We start from the raw sequence: 22704 nt of genomic DNA, 5'->3' as shown, positions 1-22704 counted from the left end.
AGAAGGAAGAACTAATTAAAAACTAAAGTACATAAGAAAACCATAAGAAAAATAACTATAATATTATTAACTATGATATTATCAATCAACTTCAAACTGAAACTAAACACAGAAAAGATGAAAGTCTTCTTGGCAAGCCCCAAGACAAAATTACCAGAACGTCGCTACAATTAAACGGCCACGAATACCCAATTTCCAAAACTATAAAAATACTGGGAATCACACTAGACACACATCTAACCATGGCTGACCACATGAACTTAGTGGTGAAGAAATGCTTTTGTACACTGTGGAAACTAAGGACCATTAAAAAATACTTTGACGCTACAACCTGGTGCAGTCTGATCCTATCAATTCTGGACTACTGCAACATTGTTTATCTAGGTATCCCAAAGAAAACAGTACAAAAATTAAGAATAGTGCAAAACACTGCGGTTCGCTTGATCTTCGGATTCAGGAAAAACGACCACATTAGCCCTTACTACAGAAGGTTGCACTGGTTGCCAATGGAGGTGCAAATAATGTTCAAGTTTGCCTGTACTTGTTTCAAGCAGGTCTGGGGACTGGCACCTTCTTACCTACTACCACATTTCGTACTACACAACCCCACACGGTCAACCAGAAACCGTGTGTGGCGCAGTGGTTGGATCTACAGCCTCCAGCCTCAGCACCCTGGGGTTGTGGGTTCAAACCCCGCGCTGCTCCTTGTGACCCTGGGCAAGTCACTTAATCCTCCAGAGCCCCAGGTACGTTAGATAGATTGTGAGCCCACCGGGACAGAGAGGGAAAATGCTTGAGTACCTGATTGTAAAAACCGCTTAGATAACCTTGATAGACGGTATATAAAATCCTAATAAACTTGTAACATATTTACATACCCAAAGATCACAGGCTGCAAATGCAAATCCTTTTTGGACAGGTCCTTCATGTTCCAAGCAAGCAAACAGCAGTCCTGGCTGGGTAATTCCATCAGTGGAACCAGGCTGATCTACGGCGCCTTCCGGAGAGCAATTAAAACTGTACTGTTTGACAAATTCATCTCCTAAACAGAAGCCTCACTACTTATAAAGTTATATTTTCCTTCTGTCAATTTCTGTGTAATATGTTGTTCCCTCACTTTCTGCATTTTGCAATTCGCTGATTGTCCAGCATTATTCCTTGGGTTGCATACATGAGACCTAAATTATATACTTAAGATTCATATTTTCCTTTTAACTATTTCTTGTTAATAAGTTGTACCCTCACTACTTGCATTCTGTAATTCGCTGACTGTCCAGTTTTATTCTGTAATTCGCCTTATTGTCCAGCTCTATTCTATTCTAAAATTTGCAGATTGTCCAGCTTTATTCCTTGGGTTTCATAAAAGAGATCTCTACACTACATACTTAAGATTCATATTTTCCTTTTATCTCTTACTTATGTAAAGTTATAACCTCACTTCTTGCATTCTGTAATTCACTGATTGTCCAGCCTTCTTCGATGTGAACCGTCTAGAAGTCATTCGACTGTGGCGGTATTGAAGAATAAAGTTATTATTATTATCATTTTGTTGAGGCTGTAGTTAAACCATTTAAAAATTGCGAGAACAAAGCATTTCCCCAAGCCACCTCAATAATGGCCTATGGACTTCTCTTTTAGGAAAGTATCCAGTATATTCTCAGTAGCTACCACACTGAAATGTCCTTTGCCAACGATTAACCCTTTCAGGACCAAGGGACATATTTGTCCCATAACTTTAAAATCCTATAAATTTTGATTGGGATAGTCTACAGTTCTAAATTTGATATGTACGGATTCCATAGGATACTGCCTTTATGTAAACAAACTGGTTCCGACATTCATTCATTAGCGTCGTTGCCAGATTGACGAGAAGATTCACTTGCCACACTGTCCATAAGCCAGAAGTGTGATTTAAAAAAAAAAAAAATAATGATATTTCACCCAAAAAAATCAATTTTTTGGCATCTGCAAGCCCTTTTTACCATAAAAATGTCGTCAAAACCACAAAAATTGGCCTACGATCCTTATGGTCCTGAAAGGGTTAAGACTATTTTCAATTATTTTTATTTATTTATTTAATTTTCTATTCTGTTCTCCTCAACGAGCTCAGAACGGGTTACAGTGAACTGAGTACCTATGGCAATTGCAGTAGGCCGTCCGTGCTTATTCTCTAACCATAACCTGAGCAGTCCCCTCCCCCGGACATATGTAGTTAACGTGTGAATTACTGAGCACTGTCACACCCTCACAGTAAGTTTGTTGCTGTATATACCGACTAAAAGGGGGACACACAAAGCAGTTGTATCAGGTTAAAGGAACGGAACTTCTGCCGTAACATTGCATGCTATGCGATTCAGCAGAAGAGCCCCTAAAAAGGAGTTTATGTGCGATTTTGTGGCTGTAATTAACCTGCTGAAGGTAGAGGAGTAGCCCAATGGCATCTGACTGGGCATCAAAGGACTCGGGTCCAAATCTTACAACAACTCCACTTAACCCTTCATTTCCTGCTATAGAAACCATCATGCCGGCTGCAGCCTTCATAAGCACTTCATGGCTTGATTCATGTGCACAAGGGACAGAAAAAGAAACTTTTATTAATTTTAACAGGGGTCGCCATACAGCAAATTACTCAGAACTGGAAGGATTACACTAAATTGAATTACACTTTTTGGTGGAATTCAATTTGTCATATATATAAAATGGAAAAAGCAATGGCATTTCAACAAGGTTATATTAAAAAATTTAATAAAATATGGGGACCATTGACAAATTATTCTACTGATCAGATATCATAACACATGTATAGAACATATAGAGGGGGTAGGGAGGGAAAACTATTGTAATATTAATATGCTATAAAATTCTGATAAAGGGTTTCTTTAATTTACATTGTAAGAACATTTAATAATAATTTCAAGTGTTTTTTCATAATTGAATGTAATACATGTATTTCACTTGATGTAAGAATTTAAAAAGAATAAAAAAATATTAAAAAAAAAAAAAAAAGAAAGAAAGAGAGTGCATGTCAGGGTTTCAAAGAAGTCTACTTTCTGGGGCTTTTAACTAAGAGCTAAGCGAAGTTTGCTTGTAGTTAAAATGTCATTTAATCGTGTTCCCGCAGAATGCAATCATTTTGAAGACATGATCTGCAAAACTTTGAACTCTAAGAAACCTGCACGTAATTTCTGAAATATAACTTGACCTTCGTAGGTTTCGATTTTACAACACTCGACAAACCAGGATTTGGGGAGGATTAGCCAGGGGAGGAAGAAAGCAAAGAATGATATCAGCTTTGGTGCTGGCGATGTAGTGAATTAATATATAGAAAGGGACATACGCAATGGGCAAAGTTTGAAATTACTATTCTTTTTTCAAATGCCATCTTTTTATACAATGAAGGGCAGCGCTCAGACGTGTGACCGAGTACAGTTCTCTCCTATTTGTGATATCTGTGAAATTTTATTTCTTTATTTACCCTCTATCAAATTTATCTAAGCGGTTTTACAATCAGGTACTCAAGAATTTTCCCTCTCTGTCCTGGCAAGCTCACAATCTAGCTAACGTACCTGGGGCAGTGGAGGATTGAGCGACTTGCCCAGGGTCACAAGGAGCAGCGCAGGATTTGAACCCACAACCTCAGGGTGCTGAGGCTGTAGCACTAACCACTAGGCCACACCTTCCTCCTAAAATTATTCTTGGACAGAAAGTTAAAAAGCAAATGAAAGTGTGACAACTGATTCCTTAGTTAGCAAAAAGGTGTTCTGGAAAAGTGAGACAACTAAAAAAAAAATAAACCCGAGACAAAACAAACAATAAAGTTTTAGAACCTAAGCGCTTGCCACTGAATTAATTTCTGCAGTCACCTCATTTCTGTGACCTGGACATGGCAGCTAAAGGAATTTAAGTAACCTGAGAGTGTGGCGCAGTGGTTAAAGCTACAGCCTCAGCACCCCAGGGTTGTAGGTTCAAACCCACGCTGCTCCTTGTGACCCTGGGCAAGTCACTTAATTCCCCCAGGTACAGCCAAGGAAAACTGCTTGAGTACCTGAATAAATTCACGTAAACCGCTCTGGGAGAACGGTATAAATAAATATTATGTTGCAATAGAGAAGGAGAGCTCAGTTTTCAACGTCTGCTTGAACATCAGATCCAAAAAGTCTTTCCGAGAACAATTCTCAAAGTCATTTACATGAGTAAACTGGCCTGTTTGACAATCTCTCTCCTCTGCATGGTTAAAAGTATACACGGCGTTCCATATTATACGAATGTTAAGATGGGTTAAAAAAGAGGCAATCCCAGGAGTTTATTTACTGGTAGATGGGATGGAGGAGAGAAAACAGCATACTTGCCCCTCCATTTTCAAATTCATTTGTGCTCTTTTACCACCAGTTTGTACAGCTGCCCAAAGGACAGGTGCAAAGTATAAGCTCCCTTCGGATATGCTTACTGTTTGCTAGCTAATTTTCAGTGAGTAACCAGCCAGAAAGCTACTCTTTAATCATTAGAAAAAAAGAACATGTATTAAATGTTACATCTATTTACTTGATAGACTGCCTTTTGCAACTCGATCAGTCATTGAAAACTGATCCTATAATGAACACTAAAACACACAGAACTCCAAAATGGCTGCCGGGACAAGAGCATCCACTTTCTTTAAATATTATTCCATTGCAGCCCAGGATGTTTGTCACGTTCTGCTACTTGCTTGTGTCAAAATTACTAGCTGCACAGTGTAAGATCTTGCATTCCTTTACAGATTATGAAAACAAGAGGGCAGGGTGGCACACTATTGAGGCTTCAGCTCTTGGGGACCGTAGCCCCATTTCACCGGATGCATCAATTAGTCTGCCTATGTCATTTTGACCCCCTGAAAATTTAAAAACGACATTTCAATAAAGAATAGAGTTGTGCTCTACTTATCCTCACATTTCTGCCTGGGGTACGCACCATGGGCGGTGCTGGCGTTGGCATGATGGCCGTGGGTGGGATGGTGTGTGGGAAAGGCGTGAAGGTGTGTTGATGCGTGTGCTGGTGCGTGTGCTGATGCTGATGCTGGTGTTGGTGCTGGTGGAACTCTGTCCTCAAGTAGGGAGGGGGCCCCAGCGAGGCCCCACGATCTGCGCTCTGCGAGGCCAGAAAACGAGTGTTTAGTTCCTGACGCAGAAGATCTTGCTCTGAAAGAAATGAGAAAAAAAGTTGCAGCCATAAGTTAATCTTTCCTCACTAACTTACTGAAACTGTTAGAGCATCGATCGCCCTATTAGTTTACATGGCATTTTAATATTAATTAGCTTATTTGCATAGTCAGATCGGGGAATGAGCGATCGTGCAGAAAACCAGGCAGTAAGCCGTTTTCTGCATTGGGTCGGCAAATGCAATCATCGCTAAAGCTGTTAAAATAGGTTTAGCGACAATCACTGGCTTTAGCGCATCTGGGCCTTAGGCAAGCAACTTTAGACATTACCTGGATATAGGCTCAGTTTAAAAAATTCTGGACTGGCCAACATTATCCAAATAAAGCTAGCATTCAAGGGACACCAAAAGGTTACTCAGATAGGGTTAATATTTACTCACTGATTATTTACTGGGGATTAGCTCATGCCTTTTCAAAAGTCCAGTTGATATCACAGCTGCAGACCTGGCAGGCCAAAGACAGCCAACTAAAGGTACACAAATACTATATTTTTGCAAATATACCTCACCAAATATTTGGTTAAAGATATCCCGATAGCATTATCTAGGTAATCACAATTGAGTATCAACCCCTTTGAGATCACATGTATCTTTTTGTATTGTTGATGGGCTTTCAGTAGCTATTTATTTGTATTGGATACATCGTAACTGTTAATAAAAGGGAAAGGTGCCAACAGGAAATTATTTTATCCCTTCATGGAAGGTTAATCTGAAAAAGGCAGATTTTGTGAGACTGGAAAACCTCCAGCTGGCCAACAAAGCATGGCCAAACAAGTTCAACGGAACAAGAACGCATGTTTGGTAACTTAAGAAAGACCAGCTATTTATTTCCTTTCTCAAAACTGTCTGATAATGAACACCTGATATCACCCCACTCCTACCTGAGTAAGTGCTGCTGCCTGGATGCCCCGGAACCTGCAGTGTCCCTGAAGTCAGTGGAGGTGGAGGAGGTAAAGCAGCAGGAGGGGCAAACATATTGGGGTGATGCGGGTTTGCAGGAGGTGGGAGGGTGGGTGTAAAGCTGCGCAATGGACTGTGGCTGGGCAAGGAGAGGGGGAATGGTGAAGGCGAGGGGTGATGGGATGGGTGCTGGGAGGGCCCCTGGCTTTTGCCAGGAGTGCTGCTTCTGCTGCTACTGTTGAAGAAAAAGAAAAGAAAATAAGGCGATGACGCTTCTTCCTTGACATCAGACTACTGCAATTATCATGCTTCTGTATTTTTCATCGTACATCTATATCCAGTTCATGTTTCATTCTACTTTAGATGAGACTTTCAAATGTGTTCCTTCTGAAAAAGAAGTAACCTCAAGTAGGCGGTTACAATAACATAATAGGAGGAGCCACAGCAGGGAGTGGTATTTCCAAGTACTAGTTAGCACTTTATTATGTACAATTGCTTTTGAATCCCCAACAATATCACCTTATCATGTAATGTAATGTAATTTATTTCTTATATACCGCTACATCCGTTAGGTTCTAAGCGGTTTACAGAAAATATACATTAAGATTAGAAATAAGAAAGGTACTTGAAAAATTCCCTTACTGTCCCGAAGGCTCAGGGCTCAATATTCAGCGTAGTTTAAGTGTGCAAGAGGTCCTCTTGCCCACTTAAACCAAACTGAGCAGGCCAGCCACTAATATCACTGCACAACAATTTTTTGGTTAAGTCTTGATTCCTGAAAAGTTTTTGGTGATTATGACAGGTACCAACTTGGTATGCTCAAATATGGTTTTGGTTTTACTGCATCACGTAAGAACTATGAGAAATAGACATTTTTATGTTTACTGACAATAAAATATATAGTCAAGTTTACGTTTCGCACAAGCGACTAAATGAAACAGAATTAAAAGTGTTTTGCTCCCGAGTTTCTTTTATATTCAGTGTCTGGTGCATCACGTTGTAGCATCCAACAATAGTCGGCAAGCATTGACGGATTCCAATTGCCCTGGTATCGTTTCTCCATCGTAGCTATGTCTTGATGAAACCTTTCACCGTGCTCGTCACTCACAGCACCGAGATTTGCGGGGAAGAAGTCCAAGTGTGAATGGAGGAAATGAATCTTGAGTGACATATTGCACTTCATTCTCTTGTATGCTTTGAGAAGTTTGTCTACCAGCTGAATGTAGTTTGGGGCTCTGTAATTGCCCAGAAAATTGTCAACAACGTCTTTCAAGGCTTTCCAGCCAATTTTTTCCGGCCCAACTAACAGATCTTCAAATCGCTTGTCACTCATAACATGTCTGATCTGGGGGCCAACAAAAATACCCTCTTTGATCTTGGCATCAGTTATTCTTGGGAACATCTGTCTTAAATAACGAAAACCTTCCCCTTCCTTGTTCATTGCTTTCACAAAATTCTTCATGAGTCCCAGTTTAATGTGAAGAGGAGGCAAAAATATCTTTGTCGGGTCAACAAGCGATTCATGTGCTACATTTTTCTGTCCTGGAACTAACTTTTTACGGAGTGGCCAGTTCTTTCTAGAATAGTGCGACTCTCTGTCTCGGCTGTCCCATTCGCAGATGAAACAGCAGTACTTTGTATAGCCAAGCTGCAGTCCTAGTAACAGAGCAACGACTTTGAGGTCTCCACAGATATTCCAGTTATACCTGGTTGATAAGACACTTATGGGAGAAAAAATTGTTTGCATCCAAATATAAGAAAAAATCACGACAAAATTGAAGATTTCTCTGAAATGGTACGTGATGGGTAATTTTTGATGTAATATTCATGATCAGCACCCAAAATTCTATAAGAAACACCCAGCAGTGTTCAGGAAGCAAAAACTTTGTTGTGCAGTGTATTCAGTGGCACTTAGCTCTGGCACTGACTGCCATAGCACTGCTCAGATAGACCTGGGGCAGTCTGTGGGGAGAGTCCCGAAGGAGCTGACAGTTATGTGGGAAATGGCCATATTCAGTGTTGGTGTCCAAAAAAAGCCAGATAGGACTGGACAAAAAGCACCAAATATTAGCTGGCACCTACATAACTTCTGGGTCAGCACCTGATATGAATATACAATGCCTAGCACTGAATATCCAGATGAAATATGCTCATGATTGTCAGAAGCTTAAAAACCACTCACTGCAGCAGGCTAGATATCGGTCCCTCCGTATATTCCACTTATGACTCTATACCAGTGGTAGGCAATTCCGGTCCTCAAGAGCCAGAGCCAGGTCAGCTTTTCAGGATATCCACAATAAATATGCATGAGATGGATTTGCATCTCATGAAGGCAGTGAATGCAAATCCATCTCATACATATTCATGGTGGAGATCCTGAAAACCTGACCTGGCTCCGGCTCCCGAGAACCGGAATTGCCTACCCCTGGCCTATACTAATAAAGCAGTTAAAAAAAAAAAAAGTCTGTTATTTATAGGATTGATACATGAACCCCCCTTATGTTGACAAGAGTTTACATTGCTACAAACTGGAAAAGCTGCTTGGCAGTGTTATTTAAGGGCTCTGTTTTCAAGTCAGGTGGTACCTTCCAAAAAGTGGATATATTATTACTATCTGACTTACAGTTAATGTAACATTCGTCCATGATGCAGGTGCTGTGAATGCCAAAATATATAGGGCCGTCTTTACAACTATTGTTGAAGTCTGGATATATGTAGCTTGAAACACCTTTCATTTTGGTTATTCTTATTAATACTTATACGCCGCCCTTCGCAATAACAGCAGAGCAGTTTATAATTTTAAACTCAAAGAAAAGATTAACATTAACAAAAGAAAAGATAGGAACCTCCCCCCTCGCCCCAAAAACAAGATTAATCAAATATACCCCCCATTAAAAAATTAAAATATAAAAACCTACAAAGCTGCAGTCTGGAAAACCTTTTAAGAAAACTTTAATTGAGCCTTTTTCAGTTGCTGGACTGCTCTTTTTATTTCCCTGCATTGATTTTGCAGTTTGAGATTGTCTCTTTGTTTATCTTGTGACATTGGTTCTTCTAACCTTACAATCCCCAGGGCCACCCAGGGCTGGGAATGCCATAGAAGCAACACTCATAGCTCCTGAATGATGGGGGAGAAGGCCTTCCTCCATCACTTAAAGTGCCACCGATGGACTACAAAGAAATGTACCAGAATCTGTATGTGTCACTTAAGGAAAACTTGTATTGTAAAATCTTGCATTGTAACTATGACAAATCTAACCTGTAAACTGTCTGTGTGTGTCAAATTCGTATAAAACTTGTACTGAAAAACTAGCATGTAATTATGGCATATTAATACAGTCAAACCTCGGTTTGCGAGTAACGCAGTTTGCGAGTGTTTTGCAAGACGAGCAAAACATTCTCGCAAATCGTGACTCGCAAACCGAGCCTTGACTCGATTTGTGAGTACCGCCCTGCTCGAACCGGCATCGCTCCCCCCCCGCCCGTGAACACCCCCCCCCCCCAAGAACTGGAATAGAACCCCCCAACCGGAAGCGGCATCCTCTGCCCGTCCAAACAAGCCCCTTACCCCATCTGGTACCGGCACGCAGCACCAACCCACAGGACGTGCCGGTGCCAGTGAATGAAGATCCCGCCTCTTGCCTGGGCTGGGCCTTGAGCATCTGCGCATGCTCAAGACCTTCTGGCTCTCGTTCTCTCTGAGAATCTTGGAGAGAACGAGAGCCAGAAGACCTCGAGCATGCGCAGATGCTCAAGGCCCAGCGTTTAGCGTGCGCTCAAAAGTTTAGCACAAGTTTGTAAAAGAGGGGGTATGTATGTTTAACCTGTAACCCGTTCTGAGCTCTTTGGGGATAACAGAATAGAAAATGAATTAAATAAATAAATAAATGAATAAAATAGATACCCATGTGGTCGTAAATGCCATCTCACTATGCCACAGCCAACCAAATGATTCAATTTGTGCTGGAAGTTCAAAAGAGAAGGACAGTACAGTAGTACCAAGGGCCACCCCCCTCCCCCCCCCAACAAAATGTGTAAGACATTTTTCTGGGCTGAATATTTCTTTCCTGCGACTGCATGGCTTCGTGTTAAACTTTGTCCATGACACTGGAATTAGTCTCCCCATTCCTGGAGAACGCGACTGTGTGCTTGTAAGACCAGATCTAAGGTTAGAAACTTCGGAAGCAGGGGTTCTTAAGCCATTTTCTGCACCCTTTAACCGACTGGTAAAACCCTTTCACCCCTTGCCTACATCACTTGATCACTAGTGACTACTGACAGCTACATTACAGCCTGACGAATGAACCCCACTTGTTCCTGGCCCCATGCTGCTGCTCCATCTCAATGGCTGCCGAGATGGCCGCAAGAGGACCCAGCAGCCTGAGAGAGTGGGATTCGTTCCTGCCCCCGAAGATGCCACTGGCACAGTTGGCATAGTTAGGACAGCTATTTATATATCTCTACATGCCTGGATAATTATGAAACATCGACACTGGATCTCTAAGGGAGAAGAGGGGGCAGTCGATGGCATGGCTGGGCAGATTAGATAGGCCAATGGTCTTTATTTGCCTTCATTTTTCTATAACCAGTGCCCACATAACTCCCAACTCCTCCCCAATTCCATTCTCAGACCACCATGGCACTAACCAGCGAATACCAGCAGCACTGTCTGGCTAGGTTGGATTAGATTAGATTTATTGATTTGATATACTGTCATACCTAGGTTTTAAGGCGATTCACAACTAAATGAAATAACAACAAATGACTCATACAAAACAGGAATACAGCCCATTAAATTTACAAAACTGGTGATGCTGAATATTAGCTCCTGGGCCACCCAGTACGAAATCGCTATATCAACCTTTTAGAAGTTAAAGCTTGTTTTCCACCATAATAACAAAATTAGCAGAAAGATCCTGAGGGTGGGAAGGCTGGGAAACAATGTACAAATACATTCGTTATGCTGACAAAGACTTTGAATAAATGGAAATTGCGGCACTAACCTTAAGCTGTTGATGCTTACACTGCTACTGTTATAGGTGGACAATGGCTGAGGCAGACCCTGGGATGGAGGAAGAGGCTGTACAGGTGGCAGGTTTGGATGGGCCGACTGAGCCGGGGACTGTGTCCTTGATTGCAGTTGCGCTGGAGGCAGTGACGACCGGGTTTCAGGCTCAACTACAAGTGCCCGAGATGGCTTGGAAGCTGTAGGCTGGGGTTGGCTAGTAGACTCCGTGTGCTGAACTAGAATAGGGCTAGGGGAAGGCAGAGGGAGCCGAGGCTCTGACTCTGGTTTGACCAAAGTCAGAGCCTGAGGGCAGGGGTCCTTAGGCACCAAAGGCTCAAATATGATGTCCCTGTTGCTGTCTTGGTTCTTCTCTTGACTCCTTTCTAACCCAGAGATTTTCGGAACAGTCGGCCCTCTTGCATCTTTGCTGTCATTTGTGGTCAGTGCGCCAATGGCCAACTCGGTATCTGAAGGAAAAGACACAACAATTAAACACGCAGATAAGGCCTTGTGATGCCCATTTAGTTTTCCCAGTTCACTTCCTATTCAATACCATAGATTTTGGTTCATCTCTAGCTTTCCTTAATAGTCACTGAGGCTGTCCGGGCTGTGCCACATCCAAGTAGGCGGAACTGAAGTTTCAGCCATTGAGCAGAGGCTGAAGTGTCAATTCCACATATCTGGAAATAGCATGCCCTAGATAGCCACAATGATTGTTACTGTATTTGCTTATAACACCAGCCACAGAAGCCTTAGAAAACATATGTAAATGATCGGAAGATAAGTCCAAAATGGCCCTTCCTGTTTGCCTAGTTGAAGTTCTTCCACATTATGGTAGAATAGAATAGACATTCCCACCATCAGCTTAAAACCCATCTTTTTTTTTTTCTTTCACCTCTCATCCCTTTCCCCATTCCTGCTTTTCAAAGCCATACCAGAATTTGCAATAATAGGCCATTTCAGGCTTTGTCATCTTCCTCTAAGAATACTAAATCCATCATCCCGATCCACTGCCATATTCTAGATGCTATAAAAGCATCTTGGATCCAAGACTCTTATAGAATACAAGGGTAAATTGGCATACAATTAGGCAGACATAAATGCTGGTGCCCAAAGTTAGGCTCAAAATCTGTACTAAGCTAGTATTTTTCTCAAAATTAAAATCAGCAAATCAATATTTGCAGAAAGATGTTGGGCCTGGAATTCAGTGTTATTGAATTGGGCAGAAGGCTCCTAACCAGTTAAGAAGTGTTGGCTAGGGCCATATCCACATTTTCAGCAGTACATAACCGGACAGTGCTGCCAAAAATCCAGGCAGACCATTGCAGCACTATCTGGTTAGTGCTGGGGGGCTGGGCAGTCTGGAGTTATTCAAGCTCATCATCAATAGTCAGCTCAGGAGCGAAACCAGATGGACAATTTCAGGACCTGAGCCCAAGGTGAGAGGACAAGAAGGACCAGTTTCTATAAATGAAGCCTAAAGTTAGGCACCTAGATTATCGTGCCTAACTTAATGGTATGGATAATTGAAAGTGCCATTAAAAAACAATATAAAATCCATTAAAAATTAATTAGCTGGTAGGCACCTATCACTTTGACGTAGGTGTCTACATTGAGGCGTCTACCAGCAAGTTGGTGTTAGGGGCAGATTTTTGGGTGTGGATTGACTTAGGTATTCTCATTTAAGCCAAGAAAATGGCAGTGTGTCTATGGATTCAGCGCCTACTGATGCATAGGACCATTTGCAATTCTAGAAATGGCGCCTAGTAGATGACTGACAATCGTGCTCAACTGTACCTAAGAGTTAAGTGCCATTTATAGAAACTGGATCAAAATGCATCCCTGGCTCCACTCTCCCCCCACCCCATCTCAAATCCAATTAAATTAAATACCTCAGCTGGCGGGAATCCCTAAGCCCTGCCAGCTGAAGATCTCAGGCAGCCAGAGCTCTTCCAAGCGGCAGTTCCGCTGCACTGTAGCCGAGCTGTTACTGCTGCTGGCAGGCCACACTTGTCCCATATTGACACATGCATGAAAACTGAGTGTGTGCAAAGGGCACCATTGTCGCTGTCAGCTCAAAGCAAGTGTTGCTGGCCACCATTTGAAAGAGCTCTGGCTGCTTGAGGAGGAAGAATGAGATTTCCAGCTGGCGGGTTTTAGGTATCTCCTCCAGCCACAGCAGCAACTTTGGGGTGGGCCTAAGCCCAAATAGGATGGGCCCTGGCCCACCAATGGCTATGCCGCTGAGTCAAGGATGGTGCCCAGATAACCAGCTAGTTTACAGTTAGCTAGCTGGTTATCTGGATACTATTGTTGAATATCGGCAATACCCAGTGTCTAGATATTCATGCCAGTACCCAGATAGGGCCTGGCACTGAATATCCAAGCACAATTCAGCAGGCAGTGGGACAGTGTTTAATAAACATTGATTGCTGCAGGCTCAACTTTATCATGTCAATGTCAACCTCTATTCACTTAGTGAAACATACACGTTTGCCTAGGGATGGCAAAACCTTTGCACATAACTGTATGTAGCGATTATTGGAATGATTTGGCAGAACTTTTACGGTTTTAGACTGCAGGATTGCTTCCAAAAGGAAAATGGAAGAATGGCACACTATAAATAACTAAAAAATAAAAAATAAAAAATTCATTTTGCTATTCTGATTTTCAAGTGAGGTTGCTAGAAGCACAGGGACATAGTATCCTAATTTTTTTATTCAGTTTTCTATACCATTCTCCCAAGGGAGCTCAGAATGGTTTCTATGAATTTATTCAGTAACTCAAGCATTTTTCCCTGTCTGTCCCGGTGGGCTCCCAATCTATCTAATGTACCTGGGGTAATGGGGGGATTAGGTGACTTGCCTAAGGTCAAAAGGAGCAGGGTGGGTTTGAACCTACAACCTCAGGATGCCGAGGCTGTAGCTTTAACCACTGGGCCACACTCTCCCCATTTTCTTCTTGGTTGGGCTCAGAACTTTTCAGCAGCCCATCGTATTGTGATGTCATAATGCCTCATTCCACCAATGCCTATGAGCTAACCTCAATGGTGATGTCACAATGGCTTGCTTTCCCTATAGTTGTGCCCATTTAGTAGATGCATTTACCTCACTGAAATGAAAAATGTGGAAGAATTTGTAAGTTATTTATTTATTCAGTTTTCTATACCAGTCTCCCAAGGGAACTCAGAATGCTTGCATGAATCTATTCAGGTACTCAAGCATTTCTCCCTGTCTGTCCTGGTGGGCTCTCAACCTATCTAATTTACCTAGAGCAATGGGGGATTAAGTGACTTGCCCAGAGTCACAAGGAGCAGCGTGGGCTTGAACCCACAACTTCAGGGTAGTAGCCCTTTCAGGACCAAGGGACATATTTGTCCCATAACTTTAAAATCCTATAAATTTTGATTGGGATAGTCTACAGTTCTAAATTTGATATGTACGGATTCCATAGGATACTGCCTTTATGTAAACAAACTGGTTCCGACATTCATTCATTAGCGTCGTTGCCAGATTGACGAGAAGATTCACTTGCCACACTGTCCATAAGCCAGAAGTTTGATTTTTTTTAAAAAAAATAATGATATTTCACAAAAAAAATCAATTTTTTGGCATCTGCAAGCCCTTTTTACCATAAAAATGTTGTCAAAACCACAAAAATTGGCCTACGATCCTTATGGTCCTGAAAGGGTTAAGGCTGTAGCTTTAACCACTGCACCACACTCTCCCCTAATCAAAGTCATATCCCCAAATAAGCATAGGTGCCAACATTCCAAAATAATTAGGAGTGCCAAACACAATACAAATTATCCCTCTCAATATTGAGGGTGCTCTACTGCACCCACAGAGCTGACTCCGATGCATAGGGCTATTATGGACCTAAGATCCATGGACCTTCCACTGAATTATAGATGAGGGAGTTAAATGTGGGTCATTGGTGACGGGATAATCGCGCGCCAGACACCAGCGCACTGACAATCAAGTGCTGACAATTCGGCGCAAGAAAGAAGCGCACCATGGGAAAACTTCATTTTAAAGAGCTCCAACGGGGGTGTGGGGGGGGGGGGGTAAACCCCTCCTTTACTGCATAGTGTTCGCGCTGCCATTGGGGTGGGGTGTGGGGGGTGCAACCTCTCACATTATAGAGAAAATGGAACTTTTCCCGAAAAAATTCAGAAAAGTTCAGTTTTTTCTATAATGGAGGGTTCTAAACCCCCAACCCCCCCCCCCCCAACAGCAGCGCGAACACTATACAGTAAAGTGTGTGGAGGGGTCTCCACTCACACCCCGCTTCGGAGCTCTTTAAAACAAAGTTTTCCTGCGGCGCGCTTCTTTCTTACGCCAAATTGTCAGCGCTCGATTGTCGGCGCGCGTTTAACTATGAACCGGGTCATTCCTCCTCCCCATTCAGGCATTGCTGAACTGTGCAATGCAGACGTCGTGAAGATGAAGCTGGATGAAAGATTCCACCAGCCCTTAAGCATGAAATATTCATCTGAGTAGCTACAAACTCAACCACTGAACATAATAGCTTTGAGTAACTACTTTTGACTTGCTTTCTTTTTAGAAATGGAAAAAATACGACATGGCTATGTTTTACAAAAAACACAAAACCCAAACACTTTTATCTAAAGCCAAACAAAATCCTTGTGATGGGTTTAGAAAGGATATCCCATTGCAGTAGGAGCGCAGATGTTAGCACATGGTCTGCCTCATCTTTCCTTCCAGATGTTGGCAGTATGTGAGGCATACAGTGAACTAAAGAAACATCAGACAGACGTTTCTTTTCAGTCTTTATTTTATTTGGTGCTAAGAAATGTGCAAGAATTATTATGACAAAGTAAAAAAAATATGAAATCTGGAGTGGTCCCTGCTTGAGAATTACTCATAAAAATTACGTTTCACATAAGAACATAAGAAGTTGCCTCCGCTGAGGCAGACCAGAGGTCCATCTCACCCAGCGGTCCGCTCCCGCGGCGGCCCATCAGTCCCATTGCCTGAGCAATGGTCCCAGACTATCCCTATAACCTACCGCTACTCCTATCTGTACCCCTCAATTCCTTTATCCTCTAGGAACCTATATAAGAACATAAAGATTTTGCCTGAAACTCACAGAAGCCAATCCCAGTTAAGAACGACTTATTTAATTATTTTGTTTTAAAGCAGAGATTCCCAAATTTGATTCCAGAGGGTCACAACCTAGTTGGGTTTTCAGGATTTCACAATGTAAAAACATGAGGAATATTTGTACTGTATATAGACAGACTCCCTGGTTCTCCAGAGTTACACAAGCCCTGATGATGAGTCCTGTGGAGGTCCTTACTTTTCACAATTATCACTCCTGGTCTTTCTCTAAATGGTAAGGTTACCAGATTTTCCGTTTGGAAAATCTGGGCCCCCTAGACCCACCCCCAGACCTGCTCAGTTCCACCCATCCCCGCCCCCATCATGCCCCAGTCCTTCCCCCTGCTGCCTGCTCTCGTATACACGGATGACCTTCTGCCTGACGACAATTTGATAGAAGCTTTTCAAAACCCAAAGTGCCGGGTTTTGAAAAACCATCCAGATCCCTAGACATGTCCTCAAAAGGAGGACATGTCTGGGGGAATGGGCTTATAAAAATAAACCAAAGTCACACAACACCAGAAAAAAAAATAACTAGACATTAAGGCCTAGATTCTCTAAATAGCATGTTCAGAATTGCGACTTGATGGGACCCTAGACACCAGAAAAGTAGTAGGCTAGGGTTTTACAGGCCTACATTCCCAGTGCCTAGCGTCCCGTCAGAATCATGGACAGCGGCGCATAGTGATACCAACATCCAGCGTCGCCTCTAACCACATCCATTTCTGGGCTTTAGCATCACTATGTGCCACTAGCTACCAGGGACCTAGGAGCCGATCCCAGAGGTGGCATAGTGGCACCTTTTTAAAAAAATTACGTTCTAATTGGTTTTAAATGCCACGGTCAATTACCACATCATTTAGCACCAATTAAAACAATTAAGCTAGGTGGCGGTAGGATGCATGCACGCGACATCGCTGTGTTAAATCCTTGCACGCGCAGAGGCCCTCCAGATGTGGCCCCGAGCTCAACGCTTTTCAAAACCCGGACAAACTGCCAAGTTTTGAAAACCTGTCCGGACACTAAAAAGAGGACATGTCCATGTCCGGATAAATATGGACATCTGGTGACCCTAGAGCAGACATGGGCCAGAATCCAATCGGGTTTTCAGGATTTCCCCAATGTATATGCATAAGATCTATTTCATGCACTGCTTTCAATGCATATTGATTGAGGAAATCCTGAAAACCCGATTGGATTCCGGCCCTTGAGGACCGGTGTTGCCCATGTCTGCCCTAGACCAAAGCACTTACACTATGTCAAAAGCTGGTACAAGTCCTGGCACTTAACTGTTGGCAGTTAGGTGCATAACTCCCAGTAATTTATAACATGTGTGCTAAACTCCTTGACACACTCCTGACTCCCATGCCCCTCCCATATCCATGTTGCCTAGAAGCTGGACACGATAGAACATGCTCAGTGTCCCTCCAGATGCGGCTCCATACTCAAGGCTTTCCAAAACCTGGACCAACTGCTAGGTTTTGGAAATCCGTCCACGCACCCAGACAGTCCGCTAAAAAGAGGACATGTCCGGGTTTCCCCAGACATCTGGTAACCCTAGACTTAAGCGACTATCTGCTAGCTGGCTTAAAAATAATTGGATATTCAAAGCCAAAATCCACACAAGTCCACCAAAAATAATTCACCACCGACAGCAGAATATTGACCCTGCTGTTTTTCGTGCACTACGGGGGGAATTCATCAAGAGGTGCTAACCATTAATGAGTGCTAAATGCTAACATGCCCATAGGAATATAATGGGTGTCAGCACTTAGCATGTGTTAATGCAGTTAGAACGCGTTAAATTGGTTAGTGCCCCTTGATGAATTCCCCTGTAAGGTTTTGCTCTGTTTGCAAGTTTTGGCCGAGTGTGTCAGTGCGCGATTAATTCCAGATTTATACAGGCTTATGTTTATTATCAATTCATATTGTGGTTTATTTCAAACCTTACTAATCCTGGACCCCTGAAGAAGGCGTGTTTACCGAAACACGGACCGTGTTGGGTCCCTAGGTTTAATATTAACTGCATTTATATTTGATACAATAAACATAGCCTGCATCTTGTACATTCTGTCTGCAGTTTTTTTTCTTGTTTTCCACTGTAAGGGGCCATTTTAATAAGCAATGTAGACCTAGCACATTTTAACTCGGGACTTCCCCATGCTCTATGCATTATCCATCTAGCACATTATATTTAGCGTGTGCAAATTGGACAACGCAGAACTAACAAAGGAGCACTTAGCGTTTCCTCTTATTGCCAAGAAGTGCTTGTTGCTGGTGCTGTAAATGCTGGCCTAAGAGTTTCCTAAAATTCAGCTGGAAAATCTCAAGTGCCACAAATGACCAAAGAAGGACGGCATCCTCCTTTGACTTTAACAGAAAATGGAATACGGTAAAACAACTTGAAGATCAAAAGAAAAGGACAGGAAAGGGCAAACTAAACAAATTGCCAATTTTATCCCCCATGCCTATCCCTACAGATTAAGTCCCTCTTCTGAAGGCCACATGAGTGTACAATATTTATTCATCAGAGATCCCCTTGGTAAAGTAGAATGCCATGAAGGGAACATCCCATCGGGGAAACGCAGCTCTCAACACAGAGCTCCCTCTGCTTTCCTTTAACACACACTGTTTATGTCTTTGCTGTTTAGACTTGCTCGCACTTTTCCCACAGGTATGACAAGACGTGCATTCATACAGTTCTATTGTTCAAAATCCAGATACAAGTACATTAATGATCATGATTTCTCCATTATCATGCCTGTTTTTAGAAAGGGAATGGGATTTTCTGTGGTTACAATCAAAGTGGTTAATATACCACATTATATACAGGGCAAAATTGGACGGGGCTAGAGGCGGAATGGGGCGAGGCTGAGGTCGAATATGGCGTGACCATGCGTCCGGGATTTTTCGATGCAAAATAATGGTAACCCTAATTTTAACGAAACACAGCCATGTCGAGTTGTATTTCTCCAGCCACAAGACTTGACTTTAATATTTATTTATTATTTAAAAAATTTCTATACCATTTAAAACTAAACGGTTTACATGATTTACATACATAATATTATAAAAACATAATAAAACAAACACACAAACAATCCTCAGAAATCATATCTACAAACTAATACCAACGTTAAATAAACAGTGGCTCTCCATTTTGGACCTCACTCTATTTCTTACTGGTTCTTTACTCGTGAAGATCTTGTTCTTTGGATCTGTCTCTACTTTTGCACAATCTGGGTGTAGGTGTTCCCGGGAGGGGGCATAATTTGCGTGGAGAGGAGGTGGAATTGTGATGCAAGTGCATATTTTATAAAATCGCATGTTTAAACTACTCATTTATACCTTGGAGGAGTTGTAAATTTGTAACTGGTCCTTTGAAATTTTATAAAGGCATATTATGGGTTCTTATGCTGCCTGCAAAAATAGCCTTTTTTTAAAAACTTAATATGAAAGTTCCTTCATTTTCACTTTTGTGGTAGAGAAGTAGCCTAATGGTTAGTGCAGGAACCAAGTGACCCTGGGCAAGTCACTTAACCCTTCATTGTCCCAGGTACAAAATAAGTACCCACATTTAATATGTAAACTGCTTTATTTGGAACCACAGAAAGGTGGTATGGAGGAGTATGTGGCGCAGTGGTTGGCTCTACAGCCTCAGCACTCTGGGTTGTGGGTTCAAACCCTGCACTGCTCCTTGCGACCCTGGGCAAGTCACTCAGTCCTCCCTAGCCCCAGGTACATTAGATAGACTGTGAGCCCACCGGGACAGATAGGGAAAATGCTTGAGTACCTGATTATAAAAACCGCTTAGATAACCTTGATAAGCGGTATATCAAATCCTAATAAACTTGAACTTGTATATCAAATCCCTTCTCATCCCCTTCCTTTTACTATAAAAATCAATTTGGTTTCCAAGGCAATAGTAATTCTTTTGCACATCTGATTATTTTCTTAATTTTTAGGGCAGAAATAGATGCTAAAGGAAAAAAAAATAGTAGCAATGTCAAAAATGAAGTGTTGTATGAAATTTCCTTACAGTAGAAGTGATTTCTAGCTGGGGATCAGGTACCATTCGCATGGGAATACCAGCTGTACAACAATCATTTTGTTCCTTGAAAGTTGGTGTACAAATCCGGTTTAATACTCTGAGCCAGATGTACAGCACTTTCATTGCACAGACACACCTGCTCCTGTTTATTTTAAGAACCACTTTACAAAGGTTTTGCATAGGGACCATAAAAGTACCCAGATGTCACCAGAACACTACTTTACTGCTACAGGAATGAAGCAGAAGGCAAAATATGCAATCAATGATACATAAGATTACGTCTTACAATGGCTTGTTTATTCAGTACGGTTATTCGCAAACATCTGGAGATTCCATTTGTTTCTCGGCTCTCGGGATTACGCCTCAGAATCCCTGAAGTTTACCTAGCATTGATGTTGCAACCCTACATAACGCTGCATTCCAAGACCTTGACAAACTCTTCTAAATTACATTTACGCAACCAAATAAGAGATGTACCTGCCTGAATCACAAAATGTTTAACATAAAATTGCATGATATATGCACAGGAAAACACAAGCCTCCTAAATTCTATAAACTGGCGTGCTCAAATTTCCAAACAGAACGCAAATTTGTGCACACAATTTAAAGAATAAGGGGCTAGATTCACGAACCTGCCCGATCCGGGCAGGTCCGATGAATTCTCGAAACCCCAATATGCAGATGGGGGCGATCGGAGGAATGCCCCCCATCTGCCTGCCCGGATCACTCGATAGCGATCCCAGCGCATGCGCAGACCATCTGTAGATGGTCAGCGCATGGGCTGGACCTCTGGGCCCGGCATAGATTTTTTTTTCCTCATTGGAATGTGGATGCGTGCCGACAGCTACTAGCAAACCGTTTTGAGAGACAGGAAGAGAGCCAAGCAGGATTGTCACTACTGAATAGCCAGATATATTGCAGATGCATACCGTATTTTTCGCTCCATAAGATGCACTTTTTCCACCTCCAAAAAGGGGATAGAAAAGTAAGTGCATCTTATGAAGCGAATATACCAACCCCCCCCCCCCCCCCTTTCAGGGATCAGGCAGTATCACAGATCAGGGATCAGGCAGTATTACAGAATGCCATCAAATCTTTGTCTGTTATAGATTCTGGCAGTTCAATTATTCACATGTTGTTCTTGCAATTTCTGTTCTTTTGGCCTTTCAAATTCCGTCCCAGTCCCCTCCTCCCCTCCCGCCGTACCTTTACACTGTGCTGGTCGGTGGACGGCTGCCTGCTGATTACGTCGGGGCCAGTGACACACAAGCATGGTAATGCCTGGGCCCGCGCACTTTCCTAACTGTGGTGTTCGCTGGACTGCTGCCTGCTGATTGCCGGTATATCGGGGCCAGCGGCACACAAGCGCGCTGCTGCGTGGGCGCGCGCCACTTCCTGAATGGCTGCTGGCAGTCCCGTGAGAACTGCTGGCAGCCATTCAGGAGGTCTGGGAGCCTCCAATTCAGGTCGATGAACCAGGGCAATTTTTTTGGAAACGGTAAGAGAAACGACTACAGAAGTTGAGCTGTATCTTTTTGTTTTTTTTGCATGCTCAGTTTTGCATTGAAGAGCAGTTTTGCATTGCATTAGCTCATTAATACCAAATTTATGTAGATTTTCACACAAAGCAGACTGCATTATTACTATGTGAATTGACTTGACATATGCACACTTTTCCTCCCAAGAGGGAGAATTAGAAAGCCTTGAGCATGCGCAGATGCATGCTCAAGGCCCGGCAGAGGCAGGAAGATCTTCAAGCGGCACTGGCACATCCTGTGGGCTGCGTGCCGGTGCCAGACAGGGGGGTAAGTTCAAATTGTTTGGGCGGGAGGGTGCCGGTTCACGCGGGGGGAGGGGGGGTTGCCGGTTCGAGCGGGGGGGGGGGGGGGGCTTTGCGAGCAGGGGTGAGCGATGCTAGTTTTCGGGGTGAGGGGGTGCTCGCAAATGGAGTCAACACTCGGTTTGCGAGACAAGTTTTGCGAGAATGTTTTGCTCGTCTTACAAAACGCTCGCAAACCGGGTTACTCGCAAACCAAGGTTTGACTGTATTTGATTGGCTTCTGTATTCGTTATATTTATATGTATTTGATTGGCCTCTGGTATTGATTTATTTGTAATTTTATCATTTTTTATATGATGTGATTTAATAAGTTATATTATGTTTTTATGTTTAGTGACCGCTGATGCAGGCGTTCCTCAGACGTCAAAACACAGTGCTATGTCGGGTCTACCGCTTCTGCTTGTGTCCTTTTTACATCAGTGATCTTGAGTGGAGTGTCCGTTCCCACTTGTAATAGAGAATGACACAGGGACAAATTAGGAAAATGCTGAGAATGACACAGGGACAAATTTTTGTTAGGAAAATATCAAAAGCATAATGTGGGTAATTTCATAAAAGGTACCTATTTTAAGAACATAAGCAGTGCCTC

General features: G+C 42.6%; 1 protein-coding gene across 6 annotated transcripts in view; it reads right to left on the bottom strand.

Annotated features, from left to right (window-relative positions):
- The window catches only part of AUTS2 (activator of transcription and developmental regulator AUTS2), a 1593647-nt gene that overhangs the window by 66022 nt on the left and 1504921 nt on the right, over positions 1-22704 (bottom strand). For 4 of the 6 annotated variants that reach the window (XM_033921209.1, XM_033921212.1, XM_033921214.1 and 1 more), the window contains 3 exons: positions 11097-11568; positions 6075-6328; positions 4927-5174 (listed from right to left, as the gene is read on the bottom strand). In XM_033921209.1, coding sequence (XP_033777100.1) covers positions 4927-5174; positions 6075-6328; positions 11097-11568 — 974 coding nt within the window. The remainder of the gene's footprint in view (positions 1-4926; positions 5175-6074; positions 6329-11096; positions 11569-22704) is intronic. The other 2 variants (XM_033921211.1, XM_033921213.1) reach the window with 1 other exon arrangement.

The sequence above is a fragment of the Geotrypetes seraphini genome, chromosome 15 (genome assembly GCF_902459505.1).
Source record: "Geotrypetes seraphini chromosome 15, aGeoSer1.1, whole genome shotgun sequence".
NCBI classification, from domain to species: Eukaryota; Metazoa; Chordata; class Amphibia; order Gymnophiona; family Dermophiidae; genus Geotrypetes; species Geotrypetes seraphini.
This window is presented reverse-complemented; position numbering and strand designations above follow the sequence as displayed.